Source organism: Leptosomus discolor, chromosome 5, assembly GCF_034619465.1.
Source record: "Leptosomus discolor isolate bLepDis1 chromosome 5, bLepDis1.hap2, whole genome shotgun sequence".
Lineage (NCBI taxonomy): Eukaryota > Metazoa > Chordata > Aves > Leptosomiformes > Leptosomidae > Leptosomus > Leptosomus discolor.
Genome location: NC_141395.1, coordinates 32,512,794 through 32,538,480, shown reverse-complemented (window position 1 = coordinate 32,538,480; position 25,687 = coordinate 32,512,794). Strand labels below are relative to the sequence as shown.

At 37.8% G+C, this 25,687-nt stretch overlaps 1 protein-coding gene across 1 annotated transcript in view; it reads right to left on the bottom strand.

Moving 5' to 3' along the window:
- The window catches only part of HECW2 (HECT, C2 and WW domain containing E3 ubiquitin protein ligase 2), a 115,686-nt gene that overhangs the window by 5,657 nt on the left and 84,342 nt on the right, over positions 1–25,687 (bottom strand). The window contains exons 17-27 of the mRNA XM_086465208.1: positions 21,907–21,990; positions 18,139–18,248; positions 14,067–14,187; positions 11,798–11,911; positions 7,995–8,147; positions 5,839–5,937; positions 3,923–4,052; positions 3,165–3,311; positions 2,402–2,516; positions 1,563–1,648; positions 36–148 (exon numbers count right to left, since the gene is read on the bottom strand). Coding sequence (XP_086321334.1) covers positions 36–148; positions 1,563–1,648; positions 2,402–2,516; positions 3,165–3,311; positions 3,923–4,052; positions 5,839–5,937; positions 7,995–8,147; positions 11,798–11,911; positions 14,067–14,187; positions 18,139–18,248; positions 21,907–21,990 — 1,272 coding nt within the window. The remainder of the gene's footprint in view (positions 1–35; positions 149–1,562; positions 1,649–2,401; positions 2,517–3,164; positions 3,312–3,922; positions 4,053–5,838; positions 5,938–7,994; positions 8,148–11,797; positions 11,912–14,066; positions 14,188–18,138; positions 18,249–21,906; positions 21,991–25,687) is intronic.

The window sequence follows — 25,687 nt, the reverse complement described above, 5'->3', positions numbered from 1 at the left end:
AAGTATCTCTAGCATTAATACACACACAGTTGTACCTTGGAAGAGCAGTGATCTTCCCCCACTTCTCTACGCAGAACCTTCTTGGACCATTGCTCCCCCGTAGAGAGGCAAATCCTTCATAAGGTATGCTGGACGTGCCTGTAACAAACTGCCAGCACAAACAAAACATCACAGACATTGGATACACAGATGGTGCCGGTTAGAAATTTATTTATAGCAGCATACCCACTGAAGTCCAAATGCTTATATAAAAGCATTTGCCAGTGAAGGAAATTTGTGAAGCAGAAGTGGTAACTGCTTCTTTAAATGGAGGATAAAGGAAAACAGACCATTTCCTGGTAGGGCTCTAGAAGAGACAACTTCTCAGATTAATTTCCTTCAATGGTTTCTCTTTGAGAGAGCAATTACGTTTCATAGATGCTGTAGAATAAAACACTATTAATATCAAGTTACATGAACTTAGGCCTAAGTGAGGTTTTCCCTGCTGTCTTTATTCTGTATTAAGAGGAACTAATAAAAAAGTAATACTGTGTGATAATGGCTTCGTGTTATGCCTTTTTGGCTATGTGGATTTCAGTATCTTTATAAACCATTATTAAATACTCTAAGAAAAAGACTAAATTCTGAAGGTTAGGTAGAATGCCCACTGACATTTGCTGAAATGCTGTCTGTTGAGCAGATTTAGTTATAACCTGTCATGAATAGAACAAACGTGGGTTTTTACAGGTCAGAGGCTACTTAATTTTTAATGATCTGGATATGATAAAAGCTTTTGATTAACAGATGAGATAGGAACATATAAGCAGACGTCTCTGGCTCTCCATCAAATGAGATGTCCCATGCTGCTTTTTACAGACCTTTTTTAAGTATTTAGATTAAAAAAAAAATAAAATCCTTCATCATACTCAGTGACCAGATGCAAATTCTGAATTGTTAAAAACAGTGGGTTTCATAATAGATCCAGAACACGGTATGGTTTGGGGTGGGGGTTTGTCTGTTTCTTTACAGATATGATGGACAACCTGAATTTAAAAAAACTAACTCAATATTAAACCTACATGTATAAAATATTCCTCTGTTGAGATGTTTTTGTCCTTCATCAGCAGGATGACTGGATTCTGCAGGCTGACTTAGTGAAAAATCAAACTGGACTAATTTTAAATTTTTCATCATTATTTTCTAATTTGAGGCACTTCAACTTCTATCTAAGCCTTCTCCTTCCAAAGCTGTACAAATATTATTAAAATTTCTACCTACTTATATAACCAGTTACACAGCAGTTCTTTTCTATATTTACAAGTCTTATTGTACTTTTAATGAAACAATTGTAAAGGATTATTGACATCAGATACTTAATCTTAAATGTATATTTTACCTCGGAAATCTATAAAAGTAGCTGTGAGCTTCAGTCACTTAAAGCAGTTAGTCTCTAAGAACTGTCAGGTTATTCCCAGTAGCCAGCATCACCATCATTTCTGGATGTCATAAACCTGGATGGGACTAGTTTAGCACCTAATTTTAAAGATGCACACTATTTCTACACAGATCACCTGATTTCTTACCTGTAAAAGTCTTAGTCGTTGTTCATTGTTGAACCTTTCCACAGCAGCCCAGAACCACCGAATTACAATGTGATTGTCATGATAACCTGTTAAAACAAGAGCCTTTATACCTTTAGGTGCTACAACAGTGGTTGAGAGACTAGTTAGTAAGTTTTTCCTAGTTCAGCCCTAGTCACAATAATGCCATATTTCTTATCCAACTGCAGCGAAAGACAGGAGGTAAGAAAATACTCCTGAAGTGCTTAAAAATCTTAAAGGCAGAGAATTAATTTACTATGACAAAAAGGAGTGAAATCTCTTTTGCGAGCATTTCTTCCATTAGTCAAACACTAACAGGAATGCCAATTCCTGAAACATTCCAATGCTGTGCTTTTTATGTATCTAAAGCTACAAATCATGCTGCAACCATCTCTCTCAAAGTAGTTCCTAAATCTTCTGTTGTTCTCAAATTATCTCAACTGCCAGCCTGCAGTCACTGGGATTACTTCTAATTTCCTGTCTCTAAGAGTGGAAAAGAGGTAGCTTCTCCTAGGAATGGCTACCATTTCCATTTGTCTCCAGTGTCTGGGTGGTACTCTACTAGTGTGCAGGTGAGCACAGCACTTTCCGTGGACTGCTCTGTTATGCTGTCCAGACAAGAACAGTAAGGGAAGAGCTGCATGGGGAAGCAATGAAGCAAACTAAAAGGGGCAAATTACCTTCTCCTAACGCAAACTTAACCACAGAAGTTCAGAAGATACTAAAGATGTAACCCATGGGATGGTTCTTTTTTGTCTTAGAAACTGGGTAATTCCAGGCCCCCCCAACACTGTCAGTGAACAACTAAAAACTAAGGTTACCTCCTCTATACTCTGTATTATTTCTCCAGTCGCTCAAGTCAATTTCTGCTGTTCCAGCTATAACCAGTTCCAGTTCTCTGGCATCAAATACAGACACAAGTCTCGCATCAACCACCTGGGAAAGGAAATAAAATGTATAGCAACATTTCTTAATTTATTGATTTTTGCCTCCCCATAAAAGGCTTGTCTGCTACTAAGACATTTAGCAGGTAACATTTGTCTGAAGAATGGAAAGAATTAAGGGGTTTTCTTCTTTTTAAAGGCAAAGAAACAGACTTCTTTCTTACACTGCACTTCCATTGCAGGATCACAGTGATTGGGAGGGAACTTTATTGGCAAATAATACTGAATTATTTCAGGACAAATTAAGTTCAATACATTCCATTTAATTGTCCATGTTAAAACAAGTAAGAGAGAAATACCTTGAAATACTATTGTGTTACACTGAGTACAGCATGCACACAAAAAACCTCAAAGGCCCAATGAAGAAACAGATAAGTCTCTTTAGCAAGCATCCATTGCTAATCATACAGTGATCAACAGCATTTTCCAGTTTAAAGAAGATATATAACCATAGTGGTTAAGCCAATAACAAAAATTTTTTTCCTTATCCCGTGCCCCGCCCCCCCTGATATCCGTGAGGGCACTTCTGATTATATATGTATCTGCTTTTGGGGACTCCGTATTTGGGAAATGTATGTGAGGAGAAAAATGTTTGGGGAGGATAAAGGGAGAAAGTAAATTTCATTTTGGAGTTTTTTACCTCATAGAAACCACGAACTAGGCTTTCTGTTTGTTGTACAACTCCTCTCTCAATTCTCCATTTCACCATTCTTTCTATATATTCTTTTTTGTTCTTTTCAGTGACTGGGATGTTGGCACCTCCTGGCTTTAGTTCCCGTTCTGTGATCTTAAGAAAAAAATGACCAAGTGACAGCACAATATTATAAAGACAAAAGAAAGAATTGCAATAATTTAAATTTTTAAGTTGAAGTAATTCCTAAAAAGCACTAGCCAAGACTGACTTTAGCAAACTGGAATATGTAAAATGAAAGAACATACAACAAATTTTTTTTTTTTGATAAAAAGCATATTTAAAATACCATTTAGTGTGAAGAATCTTCATATTTAGTATGAAAAATAAGCTGAAAAGAAGAAACAATCTTTACAGCTACTAAAGTAGTGAAGTCTTCTAAACAATATCATAACAAAGGTGTTATAATACCTTTGAATGCTAACTCTGCTGCAATTAAAGTCAGAAGGCAGGTAAACTACCTCCAGCAGAGCAATCAAAACTTTTGGAATTCCAGATAGTCCCCAGAAAATCTTGTTAACCAGAAAGACATGTTTGACTGGTTACAAATAATAATTCCTCCTTAGATTTCAGCACTGTTTTTATCAACTAGAATTTCATAAAAACAAGTTCAAATCAGCATGGAATGACAATCATTCTTCTGCCCAAATAAATGTTTATCTAGCAGTAGAATACACAAAGGAAATTAAATTAAGAATCTTGCACACCTGCCCGAAAACTTCTTCATTTACAGTAAAAGTGAGATCTAGGATATCATGTATATCATTGTCTTTCATCCACTGCAAACTCTGGTGAAACTCCTCGTCAAGATATTCCAGGTCACTCAGGTCACAGAGTCTAACATAAACAAAAAGAAAACACACAAACACAGATGATGGCAGTAGCGTGTGCTCAGTAACTAGACTCAGATAGGACAGTCCTGAAAAACAGACTGAGAATGGGAGCCAAGAGAAAAGTCAATTGAATAAAGATGACTTCAAATCTCTGCTTATTTGCCTAATAATAGCAGTTGCTGTATAACACAAAATAATTTCGTTAGCATACAAAACTCCAGAATGTACTAATTTGAAGACACATTGCTTTTTAAGCTTATGGTGTCTGTCCCATGTTTCCTGTGAGGAATAGGTTGGAATTATGAAAACACATAGATTGAAGAGACAACAAATTCAAATCCTAAGAGAAATGGTAAGTTTTTATAACAAGCAACTACTATCCTATTTGCTTATGTGACTACACTACCACCTCTCTTGTCTCCTTGTTGTGCAAAGACGCCTGTTCGGATACCCTGCTTACCACAGAAATATCTTTTTACCTTTTCCCATAGCCATATTTCCTCTTACCTGGTCCTTCTTTTCCAAATCCAACCTGTAAGCCAACTGCCACTTTCTGTCTTTAACAGTTGCTATTGCAAGCTTTAAACATATCATCTGTTGATAATATTTAATACCATGGTGGCAACTTCTGCCATTCTTCTTAACTACTTAAATCATTCTCTGAAATAGGACACTGGGGCTATTCATTAAGTAAGGTACTTTTCCTCGGCAGGGTTCCCTGCCTGCTTCTATTCTTGGGTCTGTATAAAGTCAGAAGAAAGCCCTGTACTTATACCTGGACACTCAAGTGTAGTTTAAGTGACATCCTGCAGTAACAGATCCTACATCAAAGTTGATGAATTGGGCGCAGTGTCCCATCTGCAGAGGTAGTCTGGATGGCTCATCAGTTCTGAGGAAAGCAAAGGTCCAGGGCTTAGATGGGGAAGTTGCATAAATTACGTTGAGTACAAAGGTGGCTGCCCCTCATTTTTAATTTTATTGTTTAGAGAACCACCAAGTAGAACAATTTAATATGGCAGTCACACAATATCAGTAATAAAGTCCATCTGGGGTTAGTCCTCATTCTTATTAAAAATTATGCTGTTAACATTTACGTACTTTTAAAATGTATGTGCAATAGGAATGGATGCATTAGTCCACACTATTAGAATATATGATCATATTAAAAAAAACCCAAACCTTCCAGAGTTCTCAAAAACAGCTTTCAAATGGAGGACAAAAAGTGAAGTTCAGTAGGTCTTAAATTCCAAGCATGCTGAGCAAATGCAGCTCTCATTGTTTCAGCCAGAACAGGAGTAGTAGTTCTGAAAACAAAGTCTAAAGTATATCAGAGTAAAGGTCCTCAAAACAGAGATTGCCAACAATCAGTCTACCTCTGACAATGGGTCTTGCAGTCCAAGTTACAAAGTGATTCATATCCTATCCTGTGAGTCATTACAAGACAGATGAATAAGAACTCTATTAGTATCTGGAATAAACCACAGCATTTCATTGTACAACTTCAAATGTAAGATTTTGTAGAAGAAAGCTGATAACATGGCTAAAACAAAACATGAGGTTTACATGATAATCAGAAACAACATTCTGAGTTATTAGGTAACTGCCTAATAGCCACAAGCGGAAACAAGTACTCTTCTAAAGAGAGTCCTGGATTGAAATGAAATTATTATATTATAAATAATGGTCTGTCTTCTTTGGCAATAAAACATCCTAATTTATCCATACACAAGATGGTATCGTCCATGGGGAAGGAACCAAACAAAAAAAGGAGATGGAACAATTGTACTCACATTCGGAGGAGGGCTTTATAAAAGGGTCGTGTAAAAAAGGCATCTAGCAAATACTGATGTATCAGAGCAAGACCAAGAATTCGACCACTAAACCTGAACCTGGAAGAGAAAGAGTTACAATCGTTATACTGAAACTTTGTGGTTTGTACACTGCACTGTCATCAAAACTTACATATATTTGCAAACAGCATTTTAAAATCATGTAGCTATGTCTAAATTGTGGTATTTGGGGTTTTTTTTCTTGTGTTTCTTTTATGTTCTCAGTAAGGCACAGAAAAAATGCAAGTCTGCAGGGCGTGGAAAATCCCTCAGACACCTAAGCTGTAACTTCTCAAAAATGTCAAATCCATATTAACCCATTAACCCCTGCCAGACTCTTTATAAAAGCAAATCTTCCAAAATGATAGCCACTGTCTCTTTTCTTTACACACCCCATATAGGATTAACTTGGTTTCATGTTACTGGGAGGCCAAAGGTTTTTCTACCCTTTCCCAGCCTGACAGTTCTTGCTGTCTGTCTTTTCTGTTTACAGTGGCTCCTTGCTCCCTCTTCTGACTGGTGATTATGGAGTTCTATATAAATTTTTCACAAACATTAGCTGGAAGATTTTTTATGTATTGCAGTGCTCTCCATCCCTATGCCAATGGGATCTAAATAATCTCGTCCTCTCCCCTCTCTCTTTTCCCCCCTATTATCTTCATTTTGTTGGGTGTGTAAGGAGGGGTGTGGGGGAGGGAGGGAGTTTGACGGATTTGAGATCAGATGGCAGCAACTTTGAAATAGCAGGGTCTTTGCAAATATTCCCATGAGAATAAAGATCCATTGTGAAAAGTTCCATCTCTAGAACTAGATTTAAGTTAGTGTTCTTTTTCAAAGAAAATAATGTTTCTTAGACTTTCTGTTTATGCATCTTCAGCAACATTTTTCTTGGAAAGATTAGGGCTTTATTACACCTGCCTGTACACAGGGTTTGCAAGATGAGGATGTGACATGCAGAGCCTTCTCCTTCCATGCCTAACTGCTTGTCACAGCTGCATTTTCTGAATTCCCCCTGAGGCTGTACAAGACCAGTGCTTTCACTGGCACCAGCACTCCCAGAGAGGGGGTTATGCCTCTGTCACCCCAAGGTCTCTGGTCTGGCACTGCAGAAGCCAGGGCTGAATACAAAACGTTGTCAGAAGCTGCATAGCACATAAGGTTTTTTCTCCCCTTTTTGCCAGACTGTTCTGCTTTTCCAATACAGCATATGCCATTTATTGTTACAGTATTGGAGTTCAACAGGTAGGTTGCTTCAACTAACTGAACTGGATGCAGCCAACCATTTAATTTCCTATTAATTTTTAGGACTAGTAATGTGATTCCTTTCTGATACCCATTCTTCATAACTGGCTTCCAATAAATAAAAATTCAGTACGTATCTGTCCTACACAGATGAGCAGTTGTCATTCCACTATTACTGTAATCTAATTGCAGACACAGCAGAATTCTCTGTTAATATCCTCAGCACAGCTTTACAGACTTATGGCGATGACATGGCTTAAATCAATGGAGCGCAATTTAAACTGGCTTATATTGTGAAAATGGAATTATGTAAAAATCCTTGGTAACAATTTTAGAAGTATGTGTGTATGTACAGACTTTGCTTAAGAGCGATGTAATCGGCAGTCTTCCCCTCATCGCCCAATTAAGATACCTCCATAGATTTCCTTCCAATAGATATGTTGGTTTTTTCCACTGAGGAGACCTGTGTACTCTTTAGGAAGACTCAAATTACAAACAGTAACGCCTATTTGAAATCTCCCTTAATTTCCTTAGTTGACAAGAAACCAAACGTTTCATTCTTTTTTCTTAATGCACAAGAGGCTAATATTGCTTTCATGAAATAACTGCTAATGTACAAGAAATGCAGAGAGCTGTTGTGAGACAATCCCATGGTACACGTTCCAAATCATAGTTTTGCTGATCTTGTGAGAAATAAGACAATTTAAAACCACAAGAGAAAACAAAATCAGGAAAGTCTAAAGAAATGCAACTATTTTGCTGCTGGTTAAACAGATCAGATTCTGTGTTATATGTCTGAGCAGATATAAGCAACTGTGTACAAGTAGGAATAACAGGAAACATGCTTGAAAAACAAAAAGAAAAATAATTCTTACCACTCATGGTGATTGTCTACAAAAGCAGACATGGGACTTATCTGTACTGTATAGGTATCGTTGGCTGAATATTCAAACAAACCATAATACGGATTGAAGAGCTCTCTAGACACCAGGAAAAAAAACTCTCTTGAAGGTCCACTGTAGTCCAACCTTTAAAGAGAAACTTGACATTACTATAAAGTGTTCATTGTGTGCAAAGAAATGCTTTTTTGAATCTACATTCCTTATGCTGTATTTTAATTAAAATTTCATAAGATTTTAACCAGAACCTTTATTCTGCAGATTGCTTGATGCCAAGGTATGTGAAGTCCTCACAGAGCTACTCCTAAGTGAAGGGCTCTATGCGGCCTGCTCTCATCAAAAATTTTGGCTCCAGCTGTAATGGCCTCTTTGCCACAGGAATATAACCAAATAATTGAGGGCAGAGGGGAGGAGAAAACACGAAAAGAGCCAACATTAGACCTATCTGCATCTGACAAATTAAGAATGAAAATTAACAATGGTCCTATTTTGTCTTTGCAGGCTTGCAACAACAGGACAATTTGAAGGATAATATTTCTGTTTTCCCTAGCAATATAATCTGAGATTACTTCAGTGATTTATCTCTCTTGGTTTAAATTTTCTTGTCTGTCTTCCAAACTTGAGTGCATTTAAATGTCTTTTGGAAAGTGCATTTCCTTTGGTTGTTTATTTTTGTTGTTGTTTGGGGTTTGGTTTTTTTTTGCTGATTCAAGATTCCAGTACTAATGAACAAAGAATCTAAATCACCCCTTCTTCCTGGATCATAAACAAACCCATTGCTGACAAAGCACTGAGACTGAATTTTGACATTATGCTGCAGAGGTCACCAGTGAAATGAGTTAAGAATGAAGTGAATGCTCTGGTAGAGTTGGAAAACAGAAAACTAGGGATTTTCCTGCGGTGAACAGAAACTATTACAATCCTAACAAATAGATACAAAGTTATATCTTCTACAGATTTAAGATTTCATATTTGACTTTTAAGAAGGTCTCGCTTTAGTAATAAGACAATGCACAGGCAGAAGTATCACAGAGATGGTCAGCTTTTACATAGGACTTCTGCTACTTGTGTTTTGGCTCATGAAATTTTACAGAAGACATAGATGAGAGTTGTTTTTGAGGATGAAGTTGTGAAGAAAGTAAAGGCTAGGTACCATCATCAAGTTGAGGACAAAGCTTATTTCCTCTGTTGAATGAAAAACATTTTCCCCTCGGTCATTTGGAAGCACTTTGTTTCTGTTAAGCTTCAGAAGTGAAGTACTGAAACAGATCCTTACCCTGGCAAGAAGGGCAGATTCCATCCTCAAACTGAAGAAAAAAAAACCAAAATGGTTTGATATCATGGACAACTGCTGGATCTTGATCTTGGCACAAATACCAGGATCAAGTAAAGGGTCATCTGGAAGACTCTTGCAGACTTCTGGGATAATCAGACTCACTAAGAAATCTTAAGATAGAATAGAAATCATGTGCTTGACTACCAGCCATTTCATACAGCTCCTTTTGTACGCAGTGTTATTGTGAGTCATGTTAAATAAATCAATCATGAGAGTCCTGCACTGCCAGTCAGATTTATCCCACAATTAAAGGCTTGGCACAAGGGTGAGACAACTTCATATAAGAGGTATGCAGCCACACAACAGCTGCAACTGTGGGGCATTTGGGTATTCAGGAGTAGAGTAATATGTTGTTGGCAACATGACTCACGTCTCCTAGGAAGCACCATTAATGCTTTAGATTTACCCCTCTTAAATGCAAAGCAGCTTCTGCTAATAGTTAATAGAACTTAGGGAAAATAACTTTAAGCAACCACATTACTTCTGTCAAAATTTTCTTCATTTATCACCACATGAAGTATGAATGTAAAAACGTTAAACTAGCATCACAGTTGCATGACTGTAGAAACTGAAGGTTCAAGGAAGATACCAAACATTGAGACATGATAAATATCATATGAACAGCAGTAACTATGTCTGAGTTGCCCCACTTACTTATTTATACATTAATAAATCAATAGTTACTAAAAGGTTTTAACTTGTGAGGATTTCATTAACCACTACTTTAAGACTTACACCTCTTTACTGAGAGGAAAAGAAATGCAAGAGCAAACTCACACTTAAAAAAGGAAAAGGACGAGCAAATAGGAAACAATTAACTTTCAGTATTCCTCTTTTCCTCCACCCTGACCCGTCTTTCTACACCTAGCCAAATGAATAGTTTGATGTGATACATATCCTTGCACCATCTTTGATGAAACAATACTGTTTGCACACAACCCTTCTTCATTCAAAACACAGGTTTGTAAATAAAGAATTGATGTAATTTCAGTTTGACTCCACCCTTAATTAACTCATTCTTTTCCATTAGGAAGAGAGTCTTGTGTAAAGGTGGATATAATGGGAACAGGATATGTCACCCCCATTTCTATGTCACTCTTCATCTTGCTGTACTGAGTGATGAAATGCAAAAGCCTGATGTCTGATGAAAGTAGACAGTCTATCTGGATCAATCTCTCTCTCATGTATGATTTTAAAATTTTCCCTTTAATTTTTAAATCTGAGTCGAGGCTGTAGCTGTGAAAGTAAAGGCTGGTAGGGCTGTCTAAGACAGGCCTTGTTCCTGCATCCCCACCCTACTCTGTCAATACAGTGTAATCTCATCCTGCACCAGCCTTGTCATTCCAGTTCTGAATTTTTCCTCAGACAGCATGGTGATATTATTTATACGAACAAGTCCACACTTGGCTCTCAGCTGACAACATTTTTTATTTTAAGACTTCAGTGAGTCCTTATTAATACTAAGCACTTCATGGTGAACTTTAAACAAACAACAGGATTTAGGGGTTTTCAAAGACAGATTAATTTTATCTAATCTTGTATAAAATGTTTCTATTACATCGTATTTTAAGGACTCACACATTGCATGGCAATAATACACACTATAGCATTCCAAAAGCTCTGTGCTGCAGTTTCCTAAATATCTTGGAATAAAATTTTGAATGTATTTACAAATACATTCATGAAATACGTCAATAAAAACATCTGTGCCTCAAGCAGTAGGCTTTAAGATCTGATCTGACAGAAGGGTCACAAATGAAGAGACGAAAGAGGCAAATGGTGTATTGTTCCAGTTTCACTTGCAAAGAAAATCTAACCACATCTTGCTCTGCAATGCACATCTCGCAACTTGCAACACGTTAAGACTTTCATTAGACACAGACTGAGCATCCTCTGAAGTGACTTTGAAATGTCAGGAATATTTGTGTTTATTTGACAATGAGCAACAGCCTAGTTGCTTTTATTTGTGACACAGGCCCTGGCCTGGAGAGGCAGTGAGCACCTCTCCCATTGATTCAGACAGGAGTTGAACTAAGGATTGAGCCTCTAGCCTACTCTTGAAGCACCCTGCCTCCAACAAATGGCAGCTGTGTTTTAACAAGCACTGGAGATACAGTGTCAGTACTGACAGAAAAAAAATACAAATAACATGAGAAAGTTGTTTGTTTTTTCTTTGCTTTCCCAGCAACATTCTGAAACACACACCAACTATTGTGAAAATTCACATAAACACATGCATTACTTCTGCAAAGGCAGGATACATTACATTTCACAATGCCTAAAAAGTCATCTTGAACAGCTGTATGTTCTAGACTTAATGTGTGTGGCATTTGCTGACTGTAATCCTTCCTCTTTTCATTCTAGACCACAAGAAGTTTGGTGAAACAGCAGCTGCAAGACACACTTAGTTTTGAGATCACATTTACTTCCCTGTACTACTCACCCTTCTTCCCCAACAAACGTGACATAGAGTTTATTTCTCTGCAGGTCTTTTCTTGAGTAGCCCATGATCTGGTTAAAGGCATCTTCTAGCAAGTGGTCTCTCCTAATGATTAATCTGAAGAGCAAAATAATTTTGAAACAGCAATTCGTGAGCATGAACCACTGTTGGAAACATCTATTTACACTGCAAGGTAACAGGGTGACTTCATAGAGATACACATTTCAGCTGGATAATTTGATCCAGATCAGGTAGCTTCTGTCTGTTAGTCTGTCTCCCTCAAGGATCTACTTTAGATTTCAATAAAATGTCTCTCATACAAAGAAGTGTAGTTTTATTTTTTCTACCCTGGTTCTTCCTTAAATTAAAGGCTTCAATAGGAAAGGTCCTGAAGTGAGCATTTTCATTAAGTTTAAAATCCTTTTGTAAGGCTGGGCCTCCAAATCAGTCCTACTGTAAGCAAGAATCTAACCTTTTATGTAAAAATCAATCTCTTAACAAGGAAAAAAGATAAAACTGTGGGAAAGTCGCTAAGTGCTAACTCCAGAATTACACATGCCTACATTATTCCCAGCGTAAGTGTGATGGGACAAAAAGTCTAGAAGGAATGGCAATTGTTTGTTCAAAACTACACTGACACATCACATGTGAAAACATAATGAACCTCCTAAAAAAAAAAAATTTAAATTGTGAAAGTGAGGAAGTGTCACAAAGATCTAAAATAAGAGGTGAAAGGATCCTTCTTACTTAATCATTTTATCTTCTGCCAAAAACCTGTGTTTAATTAGTCTCCTGAAACTTAGCTTGCTTTATATTCAAATACTGCCTTATGTGCGCGTTTGATCAGTCAGTCAGATCGAAGCTGGGAGCTGCTGCTGCCCGAAAAGAGGCAGCTTACCCTGCCACGCAGCCTCTTGCAAAAGCCCTTGCTGGCCTTACTGTTTGTGCAGAGATCAGTCACTGTTGCACTGTGCTATTCTGCAGAGGACACAGAAAAAGAGAGGCCAGGAACTGGAAAGGTATCTGGGCAACAAGAGGACCCAGACAGTACACAAGTTGTGCTGGGGTCCTGGTTTTAAAATAAAAAAAATGAGCAGGTCAGTGCACGCCTGGGAAAGGAACCCGGAGAAAACTCCTGTTCAAAAATCAAGCTGCTGTTCTGCTTAAAAATCCACAGTGGGGTGGCAAACAAGTCAGGAAAAAAAAAGCTGCAAGAAATACAGGATCTCACAGGTAGCAAATGCCATCCGCTTCTACCAGCTATTTGCCCAAGCATTCATGACAAAACTTTCATAGATTAAGCTTTAAGTGTTTATTATTTCATTATGTTATAGGCAGACAACGTCCAATCATTTCCTCTTAAGACTGTCTAAACAATACCATTTTAATTCCACTTCAGTTGTGGAAAACTTTTAATAAGTTTATATAAATGAAGTCTGAGCTCTGCACAAATTTCTGCAAAATATGAGAAGTGACAGGCTTGGGAAATAAAAAAAACAAACCAAAACAATCAAACAAAACCCAAAGAAGAATACCCTACCCTCTTATTCTAATAGAAGAAATAGTTTTAAAAAAGTTCTAGACCCTCATAGCTACTATGAGAGTATCAAACTATGAGTTTGACAGCTGTCACAAGACTTGGTAATTTAAAAAATTATTAAAGTATCTTATGATGATGATCCTTAACATAACAGTATGTAATCACACGATTACCAAATAAATGAAGGAGGGAAGACCTCACTCCAAGCACTCTAGCATTCAGAGTGCTGAAGTAAAAATATTAGCAGTTCCTTTAAGGCAATCCTCAGAATTTAGTGATATTTAATTTTATGAGTCCTCTTTACTAAAGAGCACTGGGGTATCAATACAGGCAATGATGTACAAAAAATAAGCCTACCTAGTTTTTTCAGTGGAAAAAGACATGAGAAAATATAACTGTTTCAATCATAGCAATTGATATAATGGAAGAATTCAGATGCCTCCTGTTCTGCATGCCTCTTCCCAAAGTGCTTTTTGGCCCTGTATTGGTAATACTGTTTGTATGAAAATATAGTTGGAGAAAACATACAAAAGAAGTGCTCAGAACTTGCTGTATCCTCTGCTATGAATCACATGCTGGCGCTAAGTCTTTTATGACAGGCTTTACATTTCCAGAAGTGCAAGGGTAACCATAATATCTGCATTCCTTTTAATGGGAAGAAGCTTGTAGACGTGCAAGGCAAGGCAAGCTGCCTGAGAAATAAATCCAGTTTCATGAGATTCTTCAACATACTTCAACTTCCCTGGGCCTTGTCCATATCCTTTAGTCTCCAACTTCCTGTAAAAGTTCCTCAGCTTGGCTTCAAAATCTCTTTTGTAAGGAGCTGGAGCTCGGGCATTGGCACGCTGAGTACCTGCAGAGAGCAATAAGCAAGGAATGAGCTGTAGTGACATGAACTGATCAATGTCCCATCCTCTACTGAAAAGATTCCTTAATAGAAAAAGGCATGGTATGTGTTTGGTTTAGTCACCTTTATAAAGAATAAAAGCTGCACATCTTCAAATCTGCTCTGCATCCAAGATTTTTTGGTTGCTCATTTCCAATAGTATCATCTTTCTAAAGTAAGTCTTAAAAGAGCAAATCCAGGTCAATGCAAAAGATGGATTAAAAAACCAGCACTATCAACTGGAAAGACTTAATTTCTGTTTGTCAAGTACACTTTATGTCTAACCTTTAAAATAGCTCATGCAATAAATGTTCTGCTCTGTTCTGGTTTTAATATTATCAGGAAAAACAAGAACTCAGAAATGAAGCACGAACAGACTGTACTCTGCTGTGCCCCTGCTGAATACATCAAGATGAAGGAAGACTTCTGGAAATTCCCAAGTAGAAGTTCATCCCTGGGGAAGAAAAATATTGGAAGAATGGAAAGACTACCAAATTTAAGTTTGTGGAACATATATGATGGTCATCTAAGTGATTTTCTTCCTGTAAAACTCTTTTTGAGGGTCAATTTCTTAAAAGCTGGGAGAGTTAAGATATGTATGCCAAAAAAATGGCATACCTCCACATCTGCACGTACAAGTCTACTACATACAAATTAGCTGTTTAGTCTGATCTGTTCTGAATATCACAACCATTAGAACTTCCACTGTCTCCCTGGATAAATTACTTCCATTGATTTCATTGCAAGACAGTGTGCTGAAGAGGCAGTTAATCCTAGTCCCTTTACGTTCATCTTGTCACCCCTAGTTTTTATAGCATTAAATGCCTCCCCTGCATGGCTGTGAAGACATCCCCCACAAAAAACTTAGAGGACATTTAAAATTTCTCATGCCCTATATAGTATATAGTACACATAGGTTGCCAGCTACATATCTGCAACTGTTGGTCATTTAACAGGCCCATAATGCACTGGAAATATAAATGAACAGTTTAGAAGCATATTTATGTAGACTTCTGTCTTTTAAGTGACAAACAGTTCCTTATGTGAGTTTTCTTTTGGCTCCCTGTATGAAACTAAGCCAATACAGAAACATTCATTGCTACTACGGGTGGAGGCATGAGAACGTAATGTTTCAGGTTATGAAAGAGAGAGAACGTGTATCCGTTCAGTGTGTGGGCAGAGACCAGGGGAAAAGAGAGCAGCTTTCTTAGCCACAAAGCATATGGGTCTGACGGAAAAGGCGATGAGCACATCCTGCGGAAGTGGCTGCTGGAAGAAGCTGCCAAGTCAATCTCTCTGCAGAGATCAGAGAGAGAAAAAGCAAGATCAGTATTAACACTGAATGCCACTTACAGGTCTTTAAAAGACCTGTCTGACCAGAAAGACACTTGCCACTTGGGCTAGGCTTAGGGTGATGTGTGAGAGGAACAGAAAGTGTCAGGGAATCCTCAGAGCCCCAATGAGAACATGCAGGATGCCTCTGGAAAACAAATAATGGTCATTGACTAATCTACAGTGGTTATCCAAGGCAAGGGCTTCTAATGGTACACTCAGCTGAATTCTCTAGAAAACTTACAGAAACTTGAAACTGTAAGCAGCCTTTTAATTATTGGCCTTTCCCCCCTACTTTGTTTATTTTGCTTTGGGTCAAAGTAGGTACAAAAATGTAGTCACCAAAAAAAGGCAACAAAGGCATACTTTAATCTTAACCCCTGAAGGAAGTTTTTGCTGAGAGATACCGCAGAACATAACTCTGGTAACACATCACTTCATGGTTCAGAAATCAGCAGTATATTATTCTGCCAGCACATGACAAGTCCTCATTGCAAATCAGATGCATATGCCAAGAAATTCCTGGGCAATTACAGTGATTACTTCCGCCTTGGGAACAAAAGATGTTAATGGAAGAGCTAAAAAACACCAGTGATGTGATAATCATATTTGATTTTCAAAGAGGATATATTCTAAAGCAGATGTAAAGAGTAGCTTCATGACTATTCATCTTTCCCGAAAGAGAAAGTACAACCGATTGTGACTGATCTGAACAATGGGTCCTTAACACACAACCTTGTGCAGTGCAGCACAGACAGTTTAGCTGACGAAAAAACACAAAGCCTCCATAGAAACGATGTGGTATCTACAATTTATTGTCAAAAAAGTCATTTGTACACCAACACAAACATGCATACTTGCAGACTGACAGGGAGAGATTCAATCGTCCCTCTATATTTTCCCATGAAATAGAACAGAGATTACAATTTTACAAAGAACGGGACTGAAACCATCACTGTTCATCCTTTACTGTGTGCTGCTTCATCGAGGAATAGATAAGATTATTGCATGTTAAAGACTGAATGCATTTTGAAATTACTTTATTGGAGTGAAGCCCTGTCCAGCATGCTTTGGTGCATGTCCTAGTAATTAAGAAATTGTAACTCTGAAAGCCAAAACGATTTTTACTCATAAAAGAGTGCCAGGTTTGTAGTTGGAAATAAGATGCATACATGCAGATTTCATTTTTCCTTTCTTTTCAAGAAAGGGCAACAGTTATATCTAAACCATATATGTATCGAAAATATCAATACATGTGAATATTATATTTTGCTGCTTTGCAGAATGTCCCGAGACCATTAAGGTCTTTGTATAGGTCCTTCAAATAGGTCCTACAGAGGTCCTATGTCCAGCAGCAGGAAAAGCTACCACTCAGGACATGTTTATGAATGGTTTTAATCTGGTTTCTTGAAAAGGCAAAGCTCTTTATGATTGTGGGCTGGGAAATGCCCATAAAAATCACAGTACTTTTTATGATAAAATTTTTTTATTGTCCGGAACTACCTAGAGTTGCTTATGTCCCAAATGTTCTCTATTTATCTATGCTTTCGTTCTCAAAGTTGTAGAAATCCCCTTAAGCCACTCCTGATTTACTGCAGTAATTTTATTTTACTTACCTATTATCTTGAGAAAACTAAGAATAGCGACATCTATAAACTTCAAATTGCTGTACTTAGCCTTCAGAGTCAAATGGAACTTGTCATATTTGAAATAATTTAGTTCTGATTTGCAACTTAGTTAATACATGAAATATCAGTTTCATTTCTTTCTGATGTGTATTTCCAGAGCTGCAATATGGTATCCTTTGAGCTCATGTTAAGGCACAAAAATATGTCTTTACATAAAATTGTCACTTATTGCCCCCACAGCCCCATTAACACTGGTATTTTTAGGTACAGTTATTAGATCTTATATTTCTAACTCTCTAGGCATTAGGATCCTGGCAAGAGCACTTAGCTGTTTCACATCAGTGAAAAACAAGTTTGTGCATTTTACAAGTCAGAACAAAATCATAGCCTCTGAAGTTGTAATACACCAACCTTTTCTACCAGCAAAACATCTTGGGAGCCCAAGGCAAAGGTTCAAGTTTGACAGTCAAATGCAATCACACTTGTTGACTTTGCTCAAAAATAGGATTAAATCTTTGTTGTTGCTGGAGCAACAGAACTTGGATCTTCAGAGAGGTGGAAAGTCATTACATGCAGCATAATATAAACTGAATTATGGGACTAGCTCTACTGCAGTGTCTTACAGATACCATCATAATGAGTGATGCAGTGATAAGCTCACTGACCACTCAGAAGGTGCTTCAACTCACAGAACTTTACTCATCTAAAAGCTGGGAGCCGCAAAGGGGAATAGGTTATAGTTTCCAAATAGTAGGTTCTTGGCTTTAGGCTGCTGTGAATTTCAATTTGGAAAGCAAACAAAAAATTAGTCAAACAGTTTTTCCACTGTTTTTGTTCTCCAACTTCTGGGAAGGCAGCAGGGGTGTGCTACTGACTTTACTGATCTGGAACTGGTCCTTACCAAGTATGAGAAATGGTTTCATACAGCCTCTGCAGAAGCTGTGCCTGAGCAACTTACCTGGAGAGTTCTGAGGCGAAGACACTGGCGAGCCTCTTGGGGACTGGCAATAACTAGGATGAAGTAAGGCATGTGGTGGCACATATGACATTATCTCCTCCTCAAACAAGCTGGTAAAAAGGAGCAAATAACATGTTTATTTGAACTAATGGCATTTTCCACTTTCTAGGAATAAATCTCTAGTTACTAACCTGCTTTCCTTGGTAGTCACTTGCCTATTTCCACTATGCACACTTAAGAGTGCTGTAAAATATTTTATTGCCATTCCCTCAATCAGATCTTGAAAGTACTGGAAAGCAGTAATTACTACTCTTGTGAGACATTGCTATATATAGTGTAGTATTTGTTTTCAAGGTTAAAATATAGTTAATCAGCCTTTAAATTTTGCCTTTTTTTTTTTTTTTTTAAAACTTGTGCTCTCTTTACAAAGGGATCAATAACCTTAGTCACACTTTCCTGGAAAAAGATCTGCAATACTGCACAAAGACCAGGAACAGAGACAAACATTCTAAGCCTCCAGGACTAAGAATCATATCTGAACTTGTTGAGTGTATTGAATAGCAAGGTTCTGGGCATAAGTTATTTCTTTATTTTATCTTTAATGCTAACACCGTTGTTGAAACTGAATATGAGCCAGGAATGTGCACTCACAGCCCCGAAAGTGAATCACATCCCGGGCTGCATCAAAAGCAGCATGGTCAGCAAATCAAGGGAGGTGATTCTCCCCCTCTATTCCACTCCGGTGAGACCCCACCTGCAGTGCTGTGCTCAGCTCTGAAGTCTCCAGCACAAGACAGACATGGACCTGCTCGGGTCCAGAGGAAGGCCATGAAGATGATCATGGGGCTGGAGCAACTACCCTGTGAGGACAGGCTGAGAGAGTTGGGGTTGTTTAGTCTGGAGAAGAGAAGGCTTCGGGGAGACCTTATAAGTGGCCTTCCAGTACTTCAAAGGGGCCTGCAGGAAAGGTGGGGAGGGACTGTTTACCAGGGAGTGTAGTGATAGGATGAGGGTAATGGTTTCAAACTGAAAGAAGGGAGATTTAGATTAGATATTAGGAAGAAATTCTTTACTGTGAGGGTGATGAGGCACTGGCACATGGTGCCCAGAGAAGCTGTGGCTGCCCCCTCCCTGGCAGTGTTCAAGGCCAGGTTGGATGGGACTTGGAGCAACCTGGTCTGGTGGAAGGTGCCCCTGAGGGGGCTGGAACTAGATGAGGTCCCTTCCAACCCAAACCATTCTACGATTCCATGATTCTATGAAGCAGGTATCACATCTACTCTGTTGAGATTGATTTATTTCATGCCCCATCTATTATTGCTACACAACTTTTAAGAGAAAAACAATAAACATTTTGCAGCCTAATCACTGCATCTGTGTACTTCTATATGTTAAAATACTAGTGTTTTCCCAAAATTGACACAAACAAATCCAGGGAGACAGAATATCTAATATCAGAATGGATATGGTATCAAAGCCTATGTTGGATGTTAAACACAACACAGGTAAGTATAAGCTATTGAGATAATATGTAAAAATTATTTTCAAAAATCGAGCTATAGAAAGAATCACAAGCCAATCTTTTACTATAGAGCTCAACCAATGAAAGCAATGTTCAAATAAAAGATGTTTCTTACTAAGTTGGTTCGCCAAACAAATACTGAGAAAAATTTTTCGTATGAGATTTTATTTTTTGGAATTGGGATTCTCTGGCAGTTCTTTTTACATTCATGACCATGTGTTGTTTTCCTCCAAGTCACATTTTGATGCTGAAAATATGACAAATATAAACCACTATTTCAATCTTTGATTCAATTAGGAGTTAAAATAATGATTTGTGTTGAATACTAACAACATATTTAGAAGAAACTGAAAAATATTTTCTTCTTAACATCTGAAGCTGTTCTCAGAGTATTTTTTAAAATGCAATGCATTGTACCTCCTTCAGTCCCTAAATGCACAGGGGTTGGCTTTTTTTTTTAGTTAGCTGCAACTTAATATTTACTGAAGCAGGTGAAAAAATGTCCAGTGTTCCCAAGCAATAAAAATATTAGAAGTATTGATTCCACCCAGTTATTTACTACATCTCAGACTGCTTTACAGGACAATTATATCATTTCTCCCTAACTGAAGAAAGAGTGGCATGGAAATGGATACAGCCTTCCCAAGGTCATTCAACCAGCCAAGCTAGATACAGAACCCAGGTGTCCTGAGCCCCAAAAGACTGAGTCACCATGATTAGAGTGCAGTCTTTTCAGGGTTTCATAGAAAAGGGTCATGATGACACCCTGCTAGAAGATACTGTTAAAAGTAAAAATCCACCGAGACTAAATATTGGTAAGAAAAGAAGTTTCATCATCTCAGTACACCACTATTTTAACTTAGCCCACTTTCAATTTCACATCAGTATTTATTCACAATAAGCTCACAGTAACTCAGCCCAGTCTTGAGGTTTAACATCCAACATTTAAGAAACTAATGGATGCATAGATAACATTAGATCGTTAATAAAACATCAGGAAAACCCTCAAGCAATGCTTTTCCACTAGATATTTTTTTGGAAAAAAAAGTAGATTAAGAGAAATATAACCTAAAGAAGATGATAAAGTTAATCTAGGGAGGCACTGGATACTACTTTTCTCTTAAAAATCAGCTATACTGATTATTGCTTTTCTACAAAAGAGATATTGCAATCAAAATTTTGAATTTGCTTTATTTCCACTATAAGAATTATTTGCACTCTTTGCTGTTGAACAGAACACTAGAGGGAACAAAACCCAGTCAGAGAGCAATGACAAAATCATTCATGCAACCTTTATTTAAAAAAAATAGCTGAAGAGATATTTTTATATGTAAAAACTGTCATCTCCATGCATTATATATCAAAACAAAAATCTTAAAAAGTTTTTTAAGAAACAACTATTCACATTTTAAAAAGCTTCAGCATGGCTTTAAAATGAGATTATTTTTTTTTACAGCTGTAATTACTTCAGAGATTTAAGGACCAGAAAGGATTATCATTATGCAACCTGACCTCAAAATACTACTACTAATGCCAATCCTATTTCACTAGATTCAATTTTAAATGTACTCATAAATTTCTTGATGCACTTTTACAATGGATGAGAATACAACATCAAGATACAAGGGTTTAATTCTAGCAAAAAATCCACCTGATTTTTTGAGTTAATTGCTTAAATTAAAAACATTAAAGAAGGAGCTTCCCATTTCTTGAACTCTGTAACAGTATTTCCTTTATTCAATGGGAAAATGCTTGACAGCATGGTGAAAAGGTAGCAAGACATAAGTAATAAAAACACATCTCAAGTATGAACATTCACAAATACGGACTTCCCAAACCACAAAACTAAACAGATCCATTCTTAAAGCAGTAGAAGGCACATTCTTGCAAAGAGATCTAAACTGTACCACCTATCTAAACGTCAGAGCTTGATGCAACAGGACAACAGAAGGTGGTCTGGGCAAATCCATATAAATCACAAGCACACTACTCTTGCACTCGCCCTCTCCTCAGACAGAGTGTCTCATTCCATCACTCCAATGAAAAAATGTGACCTCCAACTACTAGAAACTGACCATGATGAAAATAAAAAATCTGACCCTTGAGTTGTAGCTCTCCCAGCTGCAAGTCCAAGAACTGAAGGGGAAATGATCAGGTCACTAAATCAGCACACACTACTCACTGAAAGGCTCCTCAGCAGCTGCTACAGCATATTCCATACGTGCATCAAAAGCAGCAGTGCCTACCTGAGTAACATGACAAGGTCTGCATCACTGGATAAACGCACCAACCCAGGAGTTCCCTCTGTCCGGATGAACTGGATCTTCTCCCTGTGTAAGCAAAAAAAGACTTCCAAAATATCTTTTGCAAATAAGGCACCAATGTACACCACAGCAACAACAAAAAATACAGGGTAAATAAAAACCTCTGGGTTATGCCTCTGTATTTCAGAAACCATTTTTTTCCCTGCCCTACCATGTCCACGTGAGCAGCAAAATATTAAAACCAAAAAAAGCCAATTTGTTTTGAGGAATGACTCTCCTCTTGCCCTGATCTCTTCAATACTCAGGTTGCTTCAGGTAGTACAGCCACTCAACAAGCCAAAAAAAAAAAAAAAAAAAAAATCCTTCAAGTTCACACTAGCTGTGTCCCTGTATTCCAAGTAGGAGGCTAAGCCCTACAGGAGAACAGCACTATTCTGAAAGTGAACTGTTTAAAGAGGTCCTGTCTTTTTTGAACCTCTGTACAAATGCCAGCCATACATTACATGCACACTTGTGATTTTAAAAGCAGGGTTTTCATACTACACTGCATTTAAGAGATCTTCCAGAAAAGCCCTTGTAGTATTTCTCCCCGCCCCCCATCTCACCCAAGCACACACCCTTCCTCCCAGACCCGTTTGGTCACTATTGTGGAATCCATGCATCCTAAATTCTGAGAATGGTAACAGGCAGATTTTTAGGACCTATATTGAGTATAATTCCTTGGCTGATTCCTGTTATTTTTTACTTTGGAGTTTTCCCCTGCATTCTAAAGTAGAAGTACATCCCTTTTATTTCTTCTCTATCAGTACAAGGTATATGATGGTACAGTAGAGATAAATTCTAATTTGGCTTTACTCTTCAGGAGGAAAAGATGACAAAAACCAAGCCCAAGTAGTAGAAACTGTCTCAATTCCAAAGGATAAAACCCCCAAACACACACAAAAGTAAAGAACTCCCCACAAGAACAACAGCATTGGCTCAGCTCTAAGGTCCATCTACTCCACTGTCCTATTACCAACAGTGACAAGAAGGTCAAAAACAATCCATGCGATCAGCACTGTAACAAGGCAGCTGGCAGCTGCACAGTTTAAGCTGCATTATTAATTTCTGGAACACATCATTTCATGCCCAGCAGTTTCAACAAAAAGATCAGAACAAATTTCGTGTCATCTGCCTCCAAAATCACAATGCATAAAGACCTTGTCATCAGTGGACCTAGCATACACTCCCTGGCAACCTGCACTACATTTACAGCACATTCAAAGGTGAAAAAGGGCCACAGCCAGGCTGTGCCCAGAGCCCCGCAGACCCTGCTTGCCAGGGTGGCAGGTGTGGCTGTAGCAGGAGTGTGTATTTCACTGTTTCTCTATGAAGAGATGTACTGAAAGTCAAGCACCTGCTTTGTTAACACTGTGGTTGCCAGTCAAGACTCAGCCTGGAAGCCCTGTAGTTCCACTAGCACAGCATTGAGCCAAAGCCAACATGCACTGCCCACCTGCAAGCACGGCCCTAGAGTGCCCAGAACAGGGATGTCTGGACACTTCCAGAGCCTACTCCAATGTACATCAGTGCCGAAATGGCAAGGTTTGAGGAAATAAATGGTGGATTACAAAATATATCTTAGCATTTAGTTGGCAGCAACACCAGGAACCAGAAGGATGTTTTCCGGGTTAACTAATGTCTGCAGGCCTCCAGATGAATGCAATCTGTGACTTCTCAGGGTCACCAATGGGTTTTCACTTCAATGGTAGTTTTTTAAATATATGCCTTTTATCTTCTCTTAAGATATAAAATACGTTTAATATAATCAGTGCCTTTGCCTGAAGCCTTTTATATTATTTAAGAGCCTTTCAGTTTTATCTGTGGTGGCTTGCAGTAAGATTTGATCCTGGCTCCATGCTTAATAACAGTACGATAAGTACAATGTTCTCACTCCACCACAAAACCTCTGAACAACAATTTCCTACCTGTAGTATACTTTAACTGTATATTTTAATAGACTTCAAGTTCTTATCACATCTCTTCATTCTTTTTAGGAATGAGAAATTTTAGACAGAAAACGTAAGAGATCTTTTCAAATTATCTCTGTTCTCTTCCACTGGCCAAATACTGATTTTCCTCCTCACCTATGTAATAATTATAATAATACTACCAATAATAATACTACTAATAATACTAATACTAATAATATTTAATATAATCATAACTCTACTTCAGTTGCACTGAGGTCCTCAAAGAAACAGGTTACAGACAGTTGTACTGATCACTACACTAAAAAAAAAAATTATACAAAGAATTCATAGTGTGGGATTTCACTTAGGTCTTAATTCATCAAGTGTTACAGCAATGTCATTGGAGTTGCTTAGTCTCACAATGCATCAAATACACATGGATTCTAATAACTTGCTAAATTAGGCTCTTAAAAGACTAACTAGGAAAAATGAAACTGGGATCTTTATAAAAAAATAGGAAATGTTACTGAAGCATCAACTGTAGAAGTGTATAGGAGAGGTATACTGTAAGACACTTTACCTTAATCAAATATACTCACTTCAAAGACTAAGACTAGAATGGAACCATTTGGCTTAACAGAATGGCTTCTCTGACCAATCCTACTTAATTTGAAATAAAACTATGTTCATTAAAATCCTAGTCATTCTGCTAAAGCATGTAAGTTAAACCTGTATCTTCGGTCTATTTACAAATTAAGCATAAAGAAGGATATATAGTCTCAATTAAATGAAGAGTTAGAGAAACCAGGATCTTTTATCCTTTGATCTTCCATTTTTAATCTGAAAACCATCTTTCTTGAGGAGGGCTCAGCTGGTGGCAAATTATGTTTCAGTAATCAGGAAGCAAGGTTCTACAAGAAGCAAAATCTGACAATATCAAGAAGTATTTTGAACAGTCTGAACTCTAAGTTACCAAAAAACCACAAAACACATGAATAAAATGACACACTGATTGCTGTCAGAAAAAAGGAAGCCAAGCACCCTGGGGAAAGGAAAAAGGAATAATAAAACTACTAATAATCAGAAATTGTATATTATTTTCCAACAGATTAGCTTGCTCATTTTTCAAACCAAGCCTGGTGGGATAAACTTGCCTGTAGTGATACAAGTGCAACATAGGAACTGCTTTGACAGGCTGAGAACTGTACATTTTAATTTTCCTCCTTTTGTCTGTATTTTCTAGAGACTGTGTATTCTGACAGTTCACCATTTGAGGTTTGCCAGCCAGGTTTTATTTAAAGGGTAAACTAAATCTTTAACATAGAAAGCTGATCACAAAACTTGTTAGATCACAAATCCCTGGGAAACTGCGAAACAGGGCAGCTTGTTGAATTTCAGGAACTTGAAGGACACGGAGAAAAGGCATCAATAAGTAACACTATGAGAATGGAAAAAAATTAAAATCATTGCTGGCTGCTATGCCAGATAGGCATCTGGAACACAGAGCACTGCACTGGCAGCTCTCTGCACTGAGCAGACCACAACCATCAAATCAGCATTTTTTAAATCTAGCGTCCAAGAAAGAATAGATACAGTCATTCAAGTCCTCATCAATAACATCCAAGCTGTTGTTCCATCTTTTACATCCAAGCACATGAACTAAAGTGTCTTTGCGGGTGATACACTTTCACAGAGATCTTGCCACTTTCTGAATTTCACTTTTATCATTCCTAGTCTAAGCATATGAGGAGTTATAACAACCTATAACAATCAAAGATCATCCTTCAGCTGACCTAGTTGGACCACACAAA